Source organism: Engystomops pustulosus, chromosome 1 (assembly GCF_040894005.1).
Source record: "Engystomops pustulosus chromosome 1, aEngPut4.maternal, whole genome shotgun sequence".
In the NCBI taxonomy this organism is placed as follows: Eukaryota; Metazoa; Chordata; class Amphibia; order Anura; family Leptodactylidae; genus Engystomops; species Engystomops pustulosus.
Genome location: NC_092411.1, coordinates 92,116,817 through 92,138,338, shown reverse-complemented (window position 1 = coordinate 92,138,338; position 21,522 = coordinate 92,116,817). Strand labels below are relative to the sequence as shown.

At 39.1% G+C, this 21,522-nt stretch overlaps 1 protein-coding gene across 9 annotated transcripts in view; it reads right to left on the bottom strand.

Annotated features, from left to right (window-relative positions):
- GIT2 (GIT ArfGAP 2) overlaps positions 1 to 21,522 on the bottom strand; it is a 54,383-nt gene that overhangs the window by 12,085 nt on the left and 20,776 nt on the right. For 3 of the 9 annotated variants that reach the window (XM_072147182.1, XM_072147216.1, XM_072147207.1), the window contains exons 4-17: positions 21,009 to 21,114; positions 19,860 to 19,946; positions 18,753 to 18,883; positions 17,205 to 17,299; positions 17,066 to 17,111; positions 15,130 to 15,181; positions 14,980 to 15,052; positions 13,660 to 13,757; positions 13,446 to 13,557; positions 11,325 to 11,467; positions 10,653 to 10,796; positions 6,056 to 6,304; positions 4,757 to 4,846; positions 2,669 to 2,751 (exon numbers count right to left, since the gene is read on the bottom strand). In XM_072147182.1, coding sequence (XP_072003283.1) covers positions 2,669 to 2,751; positions 4,757 to 4,846; positions 6,056 to 6,304; positions 10,653 to 10,796; positions 11,325 to 11,467; positions 13,446 to 13,557; positions 13,660 to 13,757; positions 14,980 to 15,052; positions 15,130 to 15,181; positions 17,066 to 17,111; positions 17,205 to 17,299; positions 18,753 to 18,883; positions 19,860 to 19,946; positions 21,009 to 21,114 — 1,509 coding nt within the window. Of the gene's footprint in view, positions 1 to 2,668; positions 2,752 to 4,756; positions 4,847 to 6,055; positions 6,305 to 6,762; positions 7,820 to 10,652; positions 10,797 to 11,324; positions 11,468 to 13,445; positions 13,558 to 13,659; positions 13,758 to 14,979; positions 15,053 to 15,129; positions 15,182 to 17,065; positions 17,112 to 17,204; positions 17,300 to 18,752; positions 18,884 to 19,859; positions 19,947 to 21,008; positions 21,115 to 21,522 lie in introns of those variants that run through there. The other 6 variants (XM_072147191.1, XM_072147253.1, XM_072147200.1 and 3 more) reach the window with 4 other exon arrangements.

Sequence of the window (21,522 nt, the reverse complement as noted above, 5' to 3'; positions counted from 1 at the left end):
ATATCTCTGTAGTTAGCCGCATTGATCTTTCCTTCAATTGTAACCAGTCGTTCTGTCCCTTCAGCTGAAAAAACACGTTTCACTGTTGGGATTATATTTGGCAGTACCTAGTTTTTTCCATGCATACTGCTTAGAATTAACACCAAAAAGTTCAATCCTTATCTCATCAGACCAGAGAATCTTATTTCTCATAGTTTCATGTGTTGTTTGAAAATTGTATGCAAGCTTTTATATGTCTTGCACTGAGAAGAGGACTCTGCCATAAAGCCCCGACTGGTGGAGAGCTGAAGTTGACTTTGTGGAACTTTCTTCCATCTTGCTACTGCATCTCTCGAGCTCAGCCACAGTGATCTTGGGGTTCTTCTTTACCTCTCTCCCAAAGGCTCTTTTCCTACAATTGCTTAATTTGGCTTGATGGCTAGGTTGAGGAACAGTTGTGGTTGTCCCAAATTTCTTCCTCTAAAAGGATTATGGAGGCCACTTTGCCCTTAGGAGCCTTTAGTGCAGCAGAAATTCTTCTGTAACCCTTCTGTCTCTGAGCTCCTTGGGCAGTTCCTTAAACCTCATGATTCTCATGTGCTCTGACATGCACTGTGAGGTCTTATATAGAAAGGTGTGTGCCTTTCCTAATCAAGTCTAAAGAGTTTTATTAAACACAGCTGGACTCCAATGAAGGAGTAAAATCATTTCAAGGAGGATCAGAAGAGGAGGATAGCATGCGAGTTAAATATGAGTATCACAGCAAAAGGTGTGAATACTTATGACCATGTGATCTTTCAGTTTTTTTTGTTTAAGAAAGTGAAAAATGTAAAGGGGTCTGAATACTTTCCATACCAATTCTATATACACATACAGTGAAACCTCTCCAGGAGACCACTTCCCTAAGTGGACCCCCTCCCTACAAGACTGTTTTTTTGTTAAATTAAACAATTGATTTCATTTTTCGCAAGCATACCCATTGAAAGCTGCCCCATGTCTGCATACCATCCCTTTACTGTGCAATAGGTCTGATCAAAGAGGTTTCACTGTATATAGAGTATACTGTGCTATACGTGCAGAATTGATGGGTAACTTGAGCTTCGTCTTTATTTGTGCCTGCATTCAAACATACTCAATTCTGCTGCATTCAAACTTTCAAACACACCAAGCTCTGCTACATACCATGCAGACTTCCTCCTAGTAACTAGATGACCTGACGCATGTGATCAGTCTCATGCTAATGACATCACTCAAGGTCCTGGAGTTTTAATGTTGCTGCCGGCAATCATGAGGACTGATATTCTCCTGCATTTAGCAGGCTACAGATCAGAAGTGTGAACCTCAACCAGCGCACCACCCAAAAAGATCCACCCACCACTCATCTCCAGCGTACAGATACGGATTCCCATGGAAACCAATCCAAACAAGGACAAGGTAAAACCCCTGCTTGCTTAGTGCAGAGTTAGCGAACATTTTTATACTTTACAGTTCTATAAATACATACAGACGGTTCCCTACTTAAGAACACCTGACTTACAGATGACCCCTAGTTAATAATTTACTGTTCTTTAGCCCTAGGCTACAATGAACATCTGTAACAGTTATAAAAGGTGTCTGCTATTGAGCCTTATTGTTAATCCTAGTTCTTATGACAACCCAACATTTTTAAAATAAAATTGTCACAGAGACAAAAAAAATTTTGGCTGGCTTTAGCATTATAAAATATACAGTTCCGACTTACATACAACTTCAAATTAAGAACAAACCTACTCCCTGTAGTTGTAAGTACAAACTTGAGATACAGTTTCTTATGATGTCTTTAGCTGGCAGTTTTCCAGGTGCCATGGAGGCCAATATGGGGCTAAGTGATGCTCCCCCTTCATTCTCTAAATCAGCTTCATCTCAAGCACAAAAGTAGATCTTTTCAGGCTAAATCAGACTTTTCTGCTAATTTGCAACTGACTTGCCAATTTTTGATTAGTATGTAAGAAAGAGTAAAAAACGTTCATATACTATTTAAAGGGTTGCTAGATTAAGGCCAAAAATGCTGCTGACAAGTTGACATTACCCTTTTCCTGGGCACAAATTCATGGTAACTGAATTTCAGCATTTAACAACTAGTATATGGAAACTAACAGATAGACAATTATCACACTAACACAACCGTATGATAAAAATCAGCCAAATAAATATTCTAAGACCTATTTTCTAGAAAATGTATGCTATCAAAGTGGAAACGGTCACAAGATCTGAATAAATCAAGAGTGAAAATAGTAGAAAGTTTTTTTTTTTTTTTATTTAGACCAACAGTCTGTTACAGATTTAAGTCTTAAACACACTGCCGTGAGCACCGTAGCACGGCGGGCACACGGCAGCGCGGGGAGAGGAGGAGGGGGTGAGTGCAGCTCACCCCCGCCCCTCTCCATAGCGATATATGGCCGCGGCGCCGTAATACGGGAAAAGATAGGACATGTCCTATCTTTTCCCGGGCTACAGAGCGGTACGGTGCCGCACCGTACCGCTCCCGTAGGGCGCCGCGAGCCCATAGAAGTGTATGGGGGACGTATATCGGCCGCATATACGTCGGCCGTATATACGTCCCCCATACTGTAGTGTAAATGTAGCCTTACTGTTGAAATAAGTTAATTGCTTGTATCTAAGATATTTCACAAACAAATATTGAACCCACCTGGTTTCTTCCAGCTCTACATCATGAAGGGTATTGTCATAGTCGCTTTCAGGTACACTGGTCTGCTTTTCTACTTTTGACCCCTAAAGTGATTGAGCAGATACTTAACATATTTTTAGATTTTAACCATTGTTCAAAAACATCTCATCCTTGTGCATCCTTAGCATCCGGATGCCAGATTTCATCTCAATAATCAAGTAAATTATGTAACCGAAAACAGGGACAGGTGCCATCACCTGAATGTGGTGAACCTACCTAAATAGGGCATATGCCACAGTCTCCTCTTCTGGCTTGAATAACAACCACAAAAAGCTACCACCAAGAAAATGCAATTTACAAAACGTACAAATGATTCTTTATTGAAAAGCACCCAAGGGGGAATTTATCATAAGGCAACCTCTTTGGGACAGTTTTTCAGACCGTCTTAGTAGCTCTGCAGCACCTTAGATGTTATCATAGTGTCTTAGACTTCTTGATACATCAGGTTTATGAGGTGTTATTGTCTGCAGTGAGTTTGTTCTTTTTAGGCGCAACCTTTTTAAAATGTTGCAAATTTTGCAAAACCCATATGAATGTCTTTCCTACGCCTGGTGGGAAGTTTTGCACAATTATTTGGTGTAATTATGTTGGTGTAAGCCGGTAGGTGGAATCGGGCAAGATACAAAGACAAATGATGCAAACCAGATTTCTTGAATCTCCTGAGAGTGCATGAAAAAGCCACACAAAAAAAAAAATTGTCCAAAAAAAATCCATTGTGCCTAAAAAGGTGCAAAAAATCCACCACAGTATATAAAAATATCCAAAATAAATTGATCTGTACGACAAAGATATCCTAACCGGTGCTCACATAAAAGATAGCAGTGCATTGGTCAGAACTTTTACACTATAGTGTGTGCATAACCCCTTATCCAATAAGAGAAGTCATAATATGAATGCATATTGCGAGGCATAAAATGGCATAAATAAGTACAAAAAACAAAACAAAAGGAAAAAACTTAATTTACTAAAAACATACATTTCCTCCGACACTTTTTCTGGGGGTCACAAGTCAGTTCCTCTGACACCAACCTATATCCATCATGGGAGCTGACCTGTATACCTCATACACATGGCAGAGCATAATGAGCCACCATTCTTTCTGTACATAGTAGCAGGTAATGTAGTGGCTCTATGCTGAAGTGTATAAGAGGGAATAGGTTTTACAGTATGTAATAAAACGTACCACGTATGAATCCTAGCATGAAAAGAGCTATAGGTCTCCTCTTGCCAGTAGAAAGTATATGATGTGTGATCAACATGAATGCTTTATTTGTAGACGAGCCACAAATGTGAAATGTCACCAGCCAGGGCACTGCACCCCGGCACATGAAGACTGGACCTCTCACCATGAAACACAAAATGGCCTACGCCTAGGATAAGCAAACAATATTGTATGCCAACAACATCACTGTCTTATGCCAACAACATCACTGTCTTGCAGAATTTCCTGTAGAGGCCATGCTATTTCCTCATTCTTGAAAAAGAACACATTAGAAAACACATAAGATGTAAGGTAGGGAGCAATACAAATGAGTGAGGCAAGAGTGGAGTAGTTTCCACCGCAACCGGTTTATAGCAACCCTCCGGCATGTATCTGACTGGTTACCAGCATCTAACTCCTCCTTTACTTTAAAACAGGTTCCCCACTGCGTTCCAGGCAAAAGTGGTGGCCACAGTGATGGAGGAGACACGAATTCCTACCTTCATCTAAAAAGAGAACAACCTGCAAATGAAGACTGATTATCAGACATTAAGGAGGCCATCTGGCCACCATCGTAGCAAACAGTGTATATAAGCGACATGTTGGAGGTAAGTGAGTGAGCTCAAGACCTTCCGATGTGAGGATTAATTGTATAGAACAATGTGCCGGTAGCGTTACATGGTTGTGAATTGTACATGGGAAGAAGTGAATAAGGTTACAATGAGGCATAAATGCTTCATGCAGAGAAAGGACTGTTAGCAAAATCATGGCAAAGGGAGAAAGATGTGGGGCTCTGGTGGAGAAAGTAGGGTCTCCACCGAGCAGAGCTAACCGAGAAGGTACTTAACCCTTCTTGTGCTTTCATCTCTGGACCAGGAAAGCGTGGAGGGGAAGGAAGGCAGGGATGAAGAGGAGGTCACATATGCACTCCTCCCGATCTGAAGGGAGAAAGAAAAACACTCGAGAAACCAAAAAAAAAAAATATTTATATAAAATAAAAATCAAAAACCAGTCTGCTTTCAGCAATAAATTAAACTGGTTTATGTAGTGAAAATTTTTCCAATTTTCCAATATGCTTTCTTGGTCAATTCCTGCATTTCCTAGATCTCTATTGCCGGCATAAATGAATAGAAATAGGTCCATGGTCATGTGATGTCCAATAGGTGCAAGGATCGTTATAACACACGGCTCTGATGATTCGCTTTAATACTAATGAACTGTGCACATCACATGACCAGGAAACTCGCAGGATGTAAACAGAAATCGTATTACAAAAACCATATAAAACTTTTCACTACAGAAACAATTTATTTTCTGAAAGTTGACAACCCTTTTAACAAAAACACTCAATAAAATGTCAGTAAATAAAATTTTTTTTTTTAAAAAAAAAAAGCTAATTAAAAAAGGAGAAAATTTTAAACGATCTATCAATTTAAGGAGGTTGTTATGGAATATTTCTGGCAAGTTGAATAAAATGCTGTTTAAGGCTACATTTACACGATGTATGCCTGCTGTACCCTAGTACTGCGGGCATACATCGGCGCTGTGGAGAGGAGCAGGGGATGAGCGCAACTCAACCCCGCCCCTCTCCATAGGAGTATACAGCGCTCGACTGTATATACGTCCCCCATACATGTGTGTGAATGTAGCCTAATAGTCACAGAAAAGGAGTTGGTAGAAGTGAAGAAAATCTTAAAAAAAAAAAAAAAATGATAAGAAACCAGGGGGTGGGGTAGAATAGGCTATTTCCTTTACTGTATAGTTTTCTCATTTTTCTTCAGTACACTTGATGCATGTGCCCATGTTGAAAAGTTCTGCACAGTAAGCAAAAAATTTCTATAGTACAGTATAGGGCAGACTCAAATATGTAAAAAAAAAAATTGGTTTGAAAAAACTGGCAAGAAATGTATTATTTTAATCATTTTAATACAGTAATTACAGCAAAAAAAAAAAAAAGATGTATATATCCATGGGTATGCTATTTGAAGCAGGATATTGGTACATCTGTAGCTTACCTGCTTTGCTTCTTAAATGCATCATCATTCTTTAGTATACAGTAAAAAGCACATACATGGACACATGAATTAGGTCATTTGCGCAGGAAGGAAATGCATGCAAAGAGCAAGAAAAGCACTGAATTTACTTACATGAGATGGAAAAGGCTGCAGTCTTTTAATACTTTCTTCTGGGTAAGTGACTTCTCCCAATGGGAGGTAGGGTTTCTGGGCAGATCCAGTCTCATACATAGACATGGGCCTGCTACCTCGTCCTGAAGGCCGCCTCTTTAATGAAGGTGGGTTGGCGAGGTCTGTGTATTCTGACCCAGGTGGGACCTGATATAGGTTAGTTGTGGCCTGTCTCCTGAGGTTGGAGTTCTCACACTGCAGTGTTTGGAGCTGAAAGAAAGTTCAGTAGTGGGACTTTGCTCTAGATTCTGGTTACAGGGTAATTAGGGTGACATATACAATCGGCTCTTGTACAGTATGACCTGTGAGCAGTACTAGTATACGAGCATGGCTGTATTCCTACACCTTCTCACTTTTAAAGGTTGAACACTGGGTATTATTGTGAAAGTAAAAAATTGACCTGGGAAATAAGTGCTATAAAACTAGGTAAAACCATAACCCCAGTCTCTTACAGAACTTAAGGTAGCTTCTTAGTCTGCTCAGCAAGTAGGCAAAGCATGCTTAATAAATGCAAACCGTATACATCAAGCAAAATGAACGGTTACCAAGCCACCTGGAACCATGCCAATATAGCTATACTGTATAACAGTGTAAAGAGAACATGGAGCAGACATGCAAAGCAACAAAAAATGGTGTCATGTAAAGAATGTTCACCTGGAAGTCAAAAATATGTTAAATATTGTTTTATTTAAATACATACATTTTGTAAATTAAAATAAAAATAAAAAATAGTAATTATCTGCCAAAATGTACATACAAGATGTTCTACTAACCCAAACGAAAAAGGCATCTATTATACATGAACTTGTGTAATACTAGGTTGTGGGATAATAGAGGAAATACTACAGGAAAAAGCCTTCCCCTCAATGATTTTTAATCGGTATGTGCACACCTTTAAAAAGGCTGCGATTTATGGATTATATTTTATGATATATTTTTATAGCTTTTTGCCTGAAAATCTGATCCATGTGTGGCCAGCTGTAGCCAGTTCAGCAGACCCCGAGCATGGACTTGGCGAGACAAATAAGACACTGTGACCATAGAATTATGGGTTTCAGGGCTCTATAGCAGCACCTAGAGGTTGTGGAAGACCTATGCGACCTCCAACATCTACTTATGATTCCTGCCACGATCTGTGGGACCACAACAGCAATATACTGAAATACAGCAGACAGAAACGATTACAGCAAGAAATACTCATGTGTATATCATAATTTCATCTTTAGGTATTACAAAAATTTTAAGCTATTAGGGTATACATTTTACAATTACACAAGGTGGCTGGTGAGCTGCAAATAAAAAAAAAAAAAAAAATGACAAAAGGCCAAAGGACCAGGTCATCAATGTATGTCTAGTAGGCTTTCCAGCGTATAAAACAGTATGTATAATTCGCCAAGATTTTCCAATTGTGCCTTTTACTGTTGAGTCTTCAAAAACATGTCCAGGTAAATTAATGGTTAAGCTTCATAAGGAAATGAGAACATTCATGGCATGCAAATGGTGGATTAGGTTAAAAAGTTGCTATATTTTCTCTTTTTTTCCGTTCCAAATAAAATTTGTAAAATGGGAGAAATCTCGGCACTAACTCCAGGCTCTATACACTTCGAGGAGGATCAGTCTTATTATGAAATGGTGGTTCCATTTGGAAAAAAATAAGTCAAGACAAATCCATTCCAGAATAGCAGGAATATGGCCTCTTCTTCACTTAGTCTCTTTTGCCAGTAACTGTGAAAGATCAGATACAGATCATACTACCAGTACAACTATAGAGTCAGACTACATTACAGATACTCCATGTTCTCCTGCTCATTGTCTGAATGTTCTAACCATCTATTACAACATCTTTACAGCTTTAAGAGAGGACCTATCACCTGTGATTCTAAGGCCAGTTGCCCACAAGCGAGCGCAGGTCAGAGAAAAACACATTGGGGCTCATTTACTAAGGATCCATCGGACGCATTTTCATCGGGTTTCCCGACGATTTTGGTTTTGCGGCGAAAGCCCCCAGGATTTTGGTGCACACGATCGGATTTTTTCGCACATCGGCTTGCACGTGACAGAAACTGGGAGGGAGGGTTTGGGAGGGGGGGGGGGGGCGCGTCGGACAACCCGACAGATACGACAACGCGCAGGATTTAAGATTTAGAGAACTGGGAAGATTTAAGATTCAAGATTTAGAGCACTGGGAAGAGCCAGGTGAACTCCGGCGAACCTTGGCGCAGAAGCGACGGATGAAGGAACTTGGGCGGACGACCTTAGTGAATCGCAGCAGACCCGAATCCTCGTCGGACAACGCACCACAGGATCGCGACATGACCGGGTAAGTAAATGTGTCCCTTTGTGTGTAGACGGTTTTCCCAACCTAAACCTATCAATTAGCTGTACTGACTTTTTGAGTTCAGTCCAGTGATACAAGGTTTGAGCCCAAAAATCCCTCTAACACATCTCTGACTGCTCTCACTTGTGGTCAACTGGCCTTGCATAGTTGTATTTCTCTCTCTAATCCCAAACGTTATCATGCAATCAGTGCCATTAGTGTTAGTGCCAAATATGCCAATTAGGATTTTCTACTGCCAGGTGGGTATTCGTGAGCAGTCTGCTCTTTTACAGGACTACTCAGCTTACAGCAGACTGACACTATGGCACTCACACTATGGTCAGACTCCCTGTCTGGTGGCAGACAGAAGAAAAAACGATGTAGGAATCAAAGGGGCATCACTTTCTTGTGCCATTAATATGCATTTATTTTTATATTATGTGATTGTCTAGAATCTTGGATGTTGGACTCTTAGCAATCTGCAGAATGGGGAATTACAAGTGCTCATGATCTGCACTATACTTCCAAGTCTCTGCTGTAATGTAAGCCAACAGGAAGTCCCTTTGAAGCTCCTGCTCAAGAGAAGATCACACATTCTTTTGATGGAGGGCGTCCAACAGCCGAGACCCCCTGCAATCATATGTTTATCCCCTTATTCTGTTAATAGAATATCGACAATATTTATGACAAAACCCATTTAAAGGAGCAAAGAGTTGTAGTTGATGAAAGGTCGACTTAAATTAATTTAATGAATTAAATAAAGAGTGCATCGTCTAGATTATTTTTACCAATTATAACCAAATACAGAAACTATATTTTTTAAATTGCTCTTTATTTTTAAGATTTTCTCATAACATATCTTTTACACAATTTTAGGGGCTTCTGGTGAGCAGAAGTTAAGAGAATTCCTTTACAACAACTGTCTCTGAAAGTCACCTCAGAAGTCCCATATACATAAAAAGATGTGCAACTCCATTGTTATTTGGAATGGGACATTTCACTTTTGGTCCCTAATGGTCAGACTCCCTGAGATTAGGCACTTATCCCCTATTCTTGACACATGTCACCGATTCAAATGGACTTATAACATGTATGGTAAATGTTCAAGGGGTTGTACCAACATTCTACCTATCACATATCCACAAGTTTCGGGCCTAGACGTAGTACACGTTCATATGATGGAAGCCTAAGGGCTGATTTGCACTATTGGGGTGGGTCCATGGATCAGGATTACAGTTTGGTGATGCTGTTCTGAGGGAAAGGAGGGACTCCTTTCACCATACATCGTTATGATGCAATGAGTCTCGCGCTAGACACTGTGGTCGGTCTGTCAAAACGGGAAACTGTGTGAAACCGCGTTTCATGGATGTACCTCTGCAGTGTGAATCTGCACAGAGCAGGACTGTGGCAAGACGGAAAAAACAACCAAAGCAGAAGGAAAATTGTACTTTTCAATATTAAATAGATTTCCTGTCATGAATGATCTACACAAAGTTACTACACACACAATAAAACTGGAGAAGTACTGAAACTAGTAGCATATGTATAAAGATGAGTAAGGCTACATTTCCACTGCCGTAAGCCCGCCGCACCGTATACGGCGGGCACACGGCAGCGGGGGGAGAGGAGGAGGTGAGCGCAGCTCACCCCCGCCCCTCTCCATAGGAAGTAATGGCGCCGTAATACGGGAAAAGATAGGACATGTCCCATCTTTCCCCGGGCTACGGAACGGTACGGTGCCGCACGTGTGCTGCACCGTACCACTCCCGTACAGGGCCGTGAGCCCATAGAAGTGTATGGGGGACGTATATCGGCCGCATATACGTCCCCCATACTGTAGTGTGAATGTAGCCTAAAACAAAAAAAAATTTATAATTTCCCCATCTTAAATTAAGCTTTTAAGGGAAGGTTTTTCAGCTGCCATCAGTAGTTAGAGTATTCAGCTAACGTTCATCCTTCTTCTTACAAAAGATAAGGGGTCATTGACTATAGATATACTTCCTATACCTGCTGCTTAGAATGTCGGTAGTAAGAAAACTTACATAGAGAAAGCATACAAGAACAAAAGTTTCTAGTTAGCACATATGCCAGGAACTAATGTTAACGGAAATATATACCCATGCACTTAAGCCATTGCCATGTGACAAACATGTAAAGAATAGTGTGATGGGCATGCAGTGGGAACACAATGACATATCTGAGACACTTCCGTGCAGGAGTAGTAAGTCATAAACTAGTTACCTTTTTTTGCATTATCCGAAGCTCATCGCTGAGATTGCTATTAACTTTCATTAACTGTTGGATTTTAGCTTCTGATGCAGTCAGGGCGTTTTTCACCTCCAAAAATTCTTGTACTGTAAACGTTCCATCAGACAAGTCCAAACTCTAGAAACAGATGCATACATAGAAATGGCAGGTCATCAAAATGCTGAAAAAGGAGGATTTAAAGAAAACACCAATGTAAGCAATCCGTTTCCAAGACATGAAAATGTATCTCCTAAGTTTATTACACAGGGGTACTGCAGAAGTGGATGGAGTGCACAGACAAGATCATACTGGGGAGTCTGGCACTCCCCTGTCTGCAGGCTATTACTTCCACATATTGCTCATGTGGGTGATCTTTTTACCCAATTAAAACCTTTTGTACCAAAAAAAAAAAAAAATATTCTTACATTTTGCCATATTCTGATGCCAATAACTTGTGTAAGGTGTCACTTTTTTAAGGACGTGATGTTTACATAGATACCATTTGTGGGACTGTACAACCTTTTGATAACTTTTTATATAAATTTTTATGAGCTGCAAAATGACGAAAAAGTGGTGTTTCATCATACTAATTAGGGAAAGGGGGGTGATTGAACTGTCACATTTTTTTTTTACAATTTTTTTTTTTTTTTTAGACTCCAAACAAACCTTTTCCCTATTAGAATTAGGTGGAACATTCTCCAAATCGGTTTCTTCATCAGATGCCACACTATCGTAGTCGGGCTGGTCGTTATCTTGGCTATCAGTGCTGTGTTGATTGCTTATACTTTTTAAGACCAATTCCACATTATCTAGAATTTAAGATAATCAAAAGTAATATATGAAACATACATAATTGTATATAGATAGATTGGCACACTGGTTTTGTTTTACAACCCCCTAGGATATGTACGCAAGAACTGTTCCTGGTGTCACTCCAAAACTATAAAACTATTTTTTGAATAAAATTTTTCTGGCACTATATCTTAGGGTAAAAACAATTGTTTTTATTTTATTTTCCAATAAGAAACATTTTTAAATAACAAAACAAAAAACAAAAACACTTTCATATACAGTTAACACCGTTAAGAGTAAAAAAAAATAAATAAATAAACATAGTACAATTATGTAGAAATGTAATCATAAACTATAATCATATGCCATCTAATCATAAATCACACAAACAATATTCTCTAAATTGCTATTCTATAAAATATAAGAAAGGCTAATGGTTTATAAACCAAATCCACATCTAGACTAGAATTATATACCATATAATTATATACCGTATAAGCCGGCCCGAGTATAAGCCAAGGCCCCCAATTTTACCACCAAAAACAGGGAAAACCTATTGACTAATGCATTGGTCACAGCCTCCTAGTATATAGCCTACCAGCCAGCCCCCAGTAGTATACAGCCAGCCAGACCCCTTTAGTATATATTCAGCCAGCCCCCTTTAGTATATAGTCAGCCTGCATAAAAATAAAAAAATAAAAAAAATAAACTTACATACTCCCCTTCCGGCGTCCCCGGTGCTCGTTGCAGCTCCTCTTCTGTCTTCTTTCTGCTGTAACACCTGGCAGAGACGCATCCATCTGATCCATCATAGTATGCGCCATCCAGCAGATTGCATGGCCGCGGCTCTGCCGGCTGTTACAGGGAAAGAAGACAGAAGAGGACCTGGGAAGCCGCCACGAGCATCAGGGACGCTGGAAGGTGAGTATGCAAGTTCATTTTATTTATTGTCTCGTGTATAAGCCGAGGTGAGATTTTTCTGCACATTTTTTTGTGCTGAAAAACTCGGCTTGTACATGAGTATATACGGTATACAGAATAGTCTCACAAATTGGGGCTAGTTAAAGGAAACCTACCATTTGATTTCATGCATTAGGAAGCAAATATACCTTGAGAATGCTGTAGCTACACTGATGCAGGAACATATCTTGGTTAATCCTCAAGATGAGTGGTTTTGTTGAAAAAACTATTATAACATTCAGGATCTTGGGAAAGCTGGATCAGCATGGCTTGATCAACACGGAGCTTGTAATTACAAATGGAGGTTAGTCAAGCATGACTAAGCATGACTAATCAATCTGAGCTGGATCACTTATACACAGCAGCTGGGGGATGGTGCAGCAATTGATTATCCTGTCTGGAAGGGAGATGAGTGATTGCATCATTTTCTCCTGCAGAGAAAAACTCTCCTGCCAGGAGAAGCGGGAAGTAAGCGCTGAAGGAGCCATAGAAGGGACAGAGCTTCATTATCATAATGTTATATCTGTTTTATCAGCAAAACCACTCAGCACAGAGATTAACCAAGATATAATCCTGCATCAGCGTACCTAAAGCAGTCTCAAGTTATGTTTGCTTCATAATGCATTAAATCATATGGTAGGTTTCCTTTAAGATTCAAAAAGATTTATCAATGTTTCACCTATTTCAGGTTTCCCTTTTTTAGTCCAAGTATTTAAAATATTGAAAATATAAATTGCCTGGTGGTAGTGCTGTTTATCCTCTTAAGTATATAAAACAGTCCAATTATGTATTGTATATAAAAAATCTCTTGTACGTAAAATATAAACCTACAAGAGATGTAATTTATATATACACCCACAATACGGAAGTTGGACTCTTAAATTTGTATTTGTAAATTCAAAAAAACAGAAGATGGACAAACTTTTACATTTCTGGTTGTGGCTTAGCATTTGTTATTCAAAAGATTGGTAGGCCCCCCCACCCACGTGAATTAAGTCTTACACCGCCTTTTTGGCATGTGGTTTTCCCAATTACCTTTGGGTGCAATTACAGAATTTCCCTGTTGTCGTCTTTTGGCATCACTTAAAATGTCTATTACCAGGGTAGCAAATTCATGGGCATTGAAACGTGCCAGCTTCTGCCTTCCCTAAAATGCAAGAGGTTTAGGAAAAAGCACAATGACTAAGCAGGAGTATAAAAAAATTAAAAAAGTCCACCACCTATAGCAGTTAAAAGCAACATCAGATACCTGGTTACGTGTTGAGGAATATTCCGGGTTCACAGGAAGGAAAGGTACTACAGTGGTTTCTGTGACAAGTGTGCTATGGTTCTGAGTAGCCAGCCAAACTGGAAGCAAAATTAGAAAAATTTCAATCTAATAAAGAATAATTTGCTACATCATACCATAAACAATTACACTGGACAGGTGAAAAATAAAGCATTATAGATAGTCAGCCTACTCTGATCTCTGTCCCACACATCTCCTTACAGACCCCACAACACTGGAAGTGCTGAACCTTTCAGCGACCACAGTAGCGAATAACAGGTCTCCATGGTCAAATGGGCATGAAAAGTGATGGGTCAGCAATGACCTTAAAAGGGGTTTGTCCTAAGGGTTGATAAATATGTTCGATTTCTTCCAAAAACAGCGGCACACCTCACCATGTTGTATGATATTAAAGTCATGTTTTCTCTGGACAAGCCCATTTAGTATTCAGGTCCTGGTATCAGCCTGTGTACCTCAGAGTAATTTTAATAGTTGATTTTAGAAGAAGCAGGACATGGATAACGAATAAGAATATGACCACAATCACAGTACTTGGCTGTAGATAGTAGATTTCCATTAAAGGGTAACTATCCTGCTATTTTGTGTAGAATGCATATTTTTTCCTCTCCATGTCATCTGAGTCGCAGTGAACATCATACAACCAAAATAGGGACATTAAAACTTCATCTACAGGCTGCTGTTTCCTGTCCTCTCTTTGCTGTGTTTAAAAGACATCTACCACCAGGATGAAGGACTGTATGCAAATGAGCCTGAGGGGCTCCAGGCCTCATTAACACCTATGGAGCCCCTCAGGCTCATTTGCATACAGTCCTTCATCCTGGTGGTAGATGCCCTTTAAGAGTGCAGTTTTCTTCTCTTTGTCTGATGTGTATGGGGCCTCCCGACTCTCCTCCGAGGGGACAGATTGCAAAAATGCTGCAAGGTCAGAGACAATCCTGCAATATGAATGTCTGCTCCTACTATCAAAATACACAAAGGTGTGGTTACACAGCTCACCAGGACTACCAAACAAGCACAATTTAACAAGATAATAGAAAAAGCCACAGAGCACATACATGAGAATAAAATAGTAATATCATTGACTCTGCCACAGCTTACTTTTTTGACTGTTTAAATTGTTCTCTTTTGTTTTCCTCCAGCACCAAAAAGGGAAATCAAAGCAAAAAAAGATAGATCTCAAGACTATATTACTTTCAGTACTACAAAATATAAACTTATTTTTCTAATGTGGTTGTCCAAAAGCATAGGTAAATGAAATAACTACCTCTAGTATACACTTACCTGCGTCTGTTTCTCTCCGGTCAACTTCATCATAAACATCCATAGCCAATTCCTCAAATAAGTGATTGCTTAACTACAAAAGAGGACATGAGTCAGCAATGCCCAATGTAAAACCCTTGCAGTGCTAAACACTCACTGCTAAATACTCACAGACTGAAGTTTTTTCTTTGCAGCTTTAGCTAGTTCTGATACATCTAGGCTGCTGAAAAAAATAGTACAAAAGCTGAAATGAGTAACTCTAAAGGTTGCACAAGTAACACAGTTTTGAGAAATTGATCATGTCACTTATTAACCACCAGACGCTGCACAGGTTCATCGGTCTATTGGCATTTAAAGGGGCCTTTCAGCAGAAATATAGGTTCTTGAGGATTGTTCTTAAGCTGAATTTTCAGTTAAGTCAGAACAGGTATTTTCTAAATGTAGGTCCCGCAAAGGTTTTTTTTGTCCCAGTGACAAAATTTAGTGGTGTCATAGGAAAACGGATTATCTATAAAACCTCATTACAGACACCTTACAGCTGATCTTTGCATCCTGGGACCAAAGTAAAACATCCAGAGGTCACAGCGATGTCTGTCTGTAACTAGGGAGTGTCTAAGTCGGGTGTCCTTAAATTGGGGACTACCTGTACTTTTGTGTTGCGAGGCAGATCATTGCCTTTGGCCCTGGGTGTTGGCATCAACCAGAAAATCATCATTGAAGCAAGATGTAAATTGATCGTTACGGAGGTGGAGAGTTTGGAATTGAAGTAAAGTTCTTCCTCCTTTGAATGATCCCTCTTTTGTGATTGATCGGAAGGTGAGTAGTGTTCGGGTTTTTTTTTCATGACTCGAGTATAAGCCGAGGTGAAGATTTGTAGCACATTTTTTGCGCTGAAAAACTCGGTTTAAACTCGAGTCTATACAGCAGTTTTATTTAAGGTTAAATAAAACTGGTAAAGCCTTTCACTTCAAATCAGGTTTCTAGCTTGGTTGCACACATTTTATTACATTTATACAACTGTTCTTGATAAATCTATACATTGTACTATTGGCAGACATCTAACCAACGTGCTTTAAAAAGGTCCATGCCCTCCATAGATCTAATAAGTACATCCAAATCCAATAAGTTTACTACATGCAAAATATTGTTTATTATTTAAAACCGTTGTTATTGCAAAAATTAAAAGCTCACAGCAGAAATGGTAGATAATAATATGCCCAAGGGGGCATAACAGTCATAAAGAAATAAATCCTTTACTTACAGCCTCCTTATTCCACATGAACAGCCACAGAACAAAAGGAAAATTAACATTACGGATGCATATTTAATAAATCCTTTAATAATAATTATTAAGACGCAAAAGGAAAAATCTGTACCCCACTTCCATGAAAGCGCACTACACTACAAAGATGCCATTCACAAGGGCCTTCTGCAGCTGCCTTGCAGCTGTCTACCGTATAGGACTTTATAAAAGAAAAAACAGCTGTAGTTATTGCTGACAAGTGACGACCCTCCGGGCACTGTGAACTTCAACGGTTGCTTGGAAAGATGCATATTATTTCCTGGCAAGTATTTTGTTGCTTCAAGTGATTGGCAGAAGATATTAGATGCACTGTTCTCATTTTTTCCCCCCCTTTCTATGACTTACATTCTGCTGAAACTGAAAATTGCTTTAAAAAGGAACCTGTCACCAGGCACCTCATTTTCCCTAAAGACAAGTTGTAAAAGCCCATCACAGCTGCATTGCAAATATGCCTGTACAGCTCCTCCCTCCCCCATTGATGTCAGCTCACTAGGCTGTGAACTCTGATGGAGCAGGAGGGAGGAGCTGTACAGGAGCACAAGAGCTGAGCAGTCTGCAGCACAGACAAGTCACGTTTTGTTTTCTGAAATGCATTCAAACCAAATCCCAACACCTGGGACTACACACAGGATTCTTTCCGTGTGCAAGGTAACTTATAACACACAATTATATTGTAATGCAAATGCTTAGAGAAAAAAGTAAGGCATATTTGCAATGCAGGTGTAATGGGCTTCTGTAACCTGTCTATAGTTAAAATGAGGTCCCTGGGGACACGTTCCCTTTAAGTAATAAACTTATCCTTACCTGTCTGCCATGTGGGGTATAATAAAGTGCTGTCCGTTTCTGTGGTCTAGAATAAAAGTTAAAAAAACAAACAAACAATGCTTGTTATTTTATTAACCAATTACCATCAATCCTAATTTTTACTTCCTTAGTCGCCTACCAGGTTTCCTCCCACAGAGGTAGAATGCTAATCGATCTGTCAATTCATGCTGAATCTCCACAAGACGATCCGCTAATTCATGGTGGCCACCTTGCCTGTTGGAAGGAAAACAAGGCTTTAACCCCTTTAGAAACAGTCACTTCCCATTTTTTATCGTTATTTTGTTTTTTTAACTTTGCATATTTCAAAAGCGTTTTATTTTTCCCATTTACATTCTCACGTGAGGGCTTGGCTTTTGTTTAAAAAATGTAATTCCTGTACTTCCTATGGGCACCATTTCATATTGTGTGCAATGAACTGGGAACCTGAAAAAAAAATTCCACATGTGGTGGTATTTAAAGGAGCTGTAAGGTGTATTATTTGTGACATGCAAACAACCCCCAGCTCCCTTTAAATGGCGTCATAGGTTACCAGCAATAATTAGCATAATACAGCAGACACCCTCTATATGGAAAGGAGGTGCCAAAGAACCAGATATTTCCACAGTTAAAGTTAGTCAAAAATGTGATTTTTCGATACAGCTCCCTGTTCCCGACTAACTTTAAACTGTGTAAATTTCCTATTCAGTGGTGCCTAGATAACATAATCCAGTTATATTAAAGGGTTGATTCTTTTTTAATATTACACCCCATTTCTAGGTACCAAGGTTTAAAATATATAGCGGTTTGAAGTGCGCAACTGTGATGACAAAAAAAAAAAAAAAAATTGACCAGGAAATTAATGTACCCAAGACCCTTGGTCTTGAAAGGGGTAGTAAGAAAGGCCGTTTTTAAGACCCAATCTACTAGATGGAGCAGAAAATGGGCTAAATATATTATTCTCTTCTCTGGTGGGCCTTTGTAGCTAAATTGCACCATTACTGACCTTGGCTATGATGCAAATAACAGTAATAAAAGATAATAATAGTAATAGGCATGATACAACGTCCTTGACCTATTTACAATTACAAGTCATCAACCTAGGAGTGTGACTGACAACTAAAATGAATTACAATTGTTTTTTTTGTCATACACCAGCGTTCACCCATCCATCTTAAACACGTTTCAGACAGGCAATCATCTATACAACACACAAGCATGTGAAGAATGTGGTATCTGATATGTCCGAAACAGAACAACACATAAGGGCCTTCCGACTTACTTTTAACAAAGCAATAAATTACATTTACTGAAGAGGTCAAAAAAAAAACCTAACCACTTCTAAAGAAGGCATAGTAAAAAAAACAAAGATTTGTGTGCTGAAAAATAGTGGCGTTCAAAATGCAACTAGCCCTGCAAAAAACAACCTCTCATACAGCACCATCAAGCACATAGGCACATAAGAGGTCATAAAGAGTTTAAGCTCTACAAGAAAAGCAGCACAACAGTCTCCTGTGCCTCTAGGATGAGCTATAAATAGGAAAGCATCTTCAGCCATTAGAACAGCTTCAAAGGGAAAAGACAAATCATAACCCCTTAAATAAAGTGACACCAAGTGTAAAAAATGTAATCTGGAGACAGAAGTAAAATAAAATAAACTGCAGACTTCTTGATAGGATGAGATGCTGACCTTGCATAGTCAATGGGTGTTTTCCCAGCAGAATCCGGTGTGCCAGGATCTGCCCCATAGATGGTGAGTAGCTCAGCCTGTAGTATCTGGCCTGCCTTTGCTGCCACATGAAGAGGTGTACTTCCCTTTTCCTGGAAAATATTGGGAGAGAAACTCTATAAATATGGTATTATCCCGCTATTAAATAATATTGATTAACCCAGATTAAACATTGATTGAGAAAGCGTTAAGAGTTAATATATTTTAGATTTGTTTTTTTATTGCAGGATAGCCTAGATAGCACTTTTTCTGCTTCCCGGTTTGGATCTGTTATTTTAATATGTGACTCCTATAAAAACATTGTAAGATTTTAAACCTCTCTCGTTTACAAAGTTATATCTGACCTCTGGATCTGTGGATCAAAGAAGAGCAGGTCCTGTTAAAGGGGGCACACACCAGTATGTGCGAGTGCTTGGGTTAAAATCCTTCATCCTGGTGGTAGATGTCCTTTAAATGATTGGCTTCTGTAGGCAGCAAAGATTTGATGGATATGGTTGTGCATGCTCCTTAAGGAGATACTATGGCCACTATGAACACTCAGTAATGCTAAAATGTCCCAAGTGCTCCACAACCTCTGGTACCTTTCTACACCTAATGTGGTCCTGTCCTGTGGGGGTACTGGGAACAGGTCTGTAAATTCCAATTCAACAGGTTGAGACTAGCAGTCCTTGAGGACCCTAAGCTATGCCTGCTCCTGGTGTACCCAAAATTGTTTAATTCTACCACAGACCGTGCCTTCCTTATTGAAGCCCTGTACTATGGCAGGAAAATGGTGGCCAGATTCTGGATGGCTGGGGACGCCTGTCAGTACAAGCACAAGAGCATTATCTCAATGAAGAACATTGACATCAGCTGCCATGTCATTCACATTCTCCAATTTTTCCCTCCAAAGGGCTTGTCACTGATCAATACAATGGTAACGTTATAGGAGCAACTACTAATCTTTTCTTCACATCTATTACACAGATTACTACAGAATTAGCTGCCACTGTTTAATCCCATTTGCCAGTTTATTCAGTTCAAATTACTTAAACGCAAGCAAGACTTAAAATATAAGCAGCAACTTACCGGATTAAAAAAATTTGCTTGTGCCCCAAGAGATAGGAGCCTCAGACAGGTCTCCAAATTGCCCGTCCTAACACTCGAGTGAAGTTGCTGGATAAAGAACATTTTTAAAAAAATAAATAAATAAATCAAACTTACACAAACAAAAAATATAAATAAATCACATGTTGAATGTAATCAATGTGTTACGCCTATGGGACATGCACCACGCAGTCTTTTATTCTCATAATGTATACGTGACATAGGCCTGGTTGTGAATCAAGAAGAAATTGTAGATCTGAAGTGTCTCAAAATTTTGCATAGATTCAAAATGTGAATCTAAACTGGTCTAAATATAAAGGGTAGACTAGATTACAGAGCTCGCCTTAGGACATTATGCAAGAATATTGGCACAGAACTACTGAGAAAGCAGAAAGGTTAATGCAGTCGTATCCAATAACCCTAAGAGACAGGTGCCCCACTCATAGGAAAGACTAGAAGTAGAGATAATGAGGAGTCCTAGGAAGGAATAGCTCTGATGTATACAGAAATACCAGGTCATGTAGGAATACAATACAGGCTGACATTTATTGGACTTAAGTGTCATAAAAAAATAAGTTTCTATGCAATTGTCCTTCTTTGTTTAATAATAATCTTTATTTATAAAGCGCCATCAAATTCTGCAGCACTTTATAAATCATAGGGGACATATACAAATATAATATTACATTACAGGGTACAAACAGTCATATGGAACAATAGGTTTACAGGATATAGTAACCAGATGAGGGGCATTGCCTAGAAAGGTCTGGTTGCGGGACTGAAATCCAATAAGGAGCAGAAGTTACTATATTACTGTATGTTGTTATACTTCTCTCTGTTTTCTGGGGCCAACATACAAACTTGTTACAATAATTTCTCTTTTCTACAAAATATATGTCTTGCTTTGTTTCTATAGAATGATTTTGAATTCTCATTCAAAGCTTTAGTGTTCCTTTATACAAACAATCCCTCTCCAAATGTGAACATAAGCCAGTGTAGTATTTAGAAAACACAAGCCGTGCAGTCTGTATTATTGTAAACCTTCTCTTTCGTCGCAGATCAGGATATTTGTTGTAACAAGACAGAACTGGTCAGAAGGTGGTGGTATGCTTAGAGGAGAAACGTGTTTACCTTACTAAGATCTTTGGCTGTAACACTATCATCATCTCGACAGGGTAACCGGTGAACAAATGCCAGCATTTGATATTTTGCCCTTATAAATTCAGCTTTGTTTGGGCTGTAAACAAATTAAAAATATATAAAATTATGCTTTAAAACTTCAAGAGAGTTGACAACTCAATTCTTACTTCCTTTCTGACAAGTCTGACAATTCTGGAATGATAGACAATGCAGAGAACTGCTAGTTCCTAAATGAATCATCTTGGTGCTATATATACATACATCTATCTCTAATAATAAACATATCACATACACACATATATTATACATTCACACATATATTATACATACACACATATACATTTCCTACACTGTATGTGTACAGATTTTGTTTTGCTCTGCACTTACAGAAATACAATACAAAAAAAAATGAGGGACTATTGAACCTGCGGGGCAAACACTACTATACATTCCTGGAATTGCTACAAGCTGTCCACATGTCTTCGAAATAGATTCCAGTAAATGC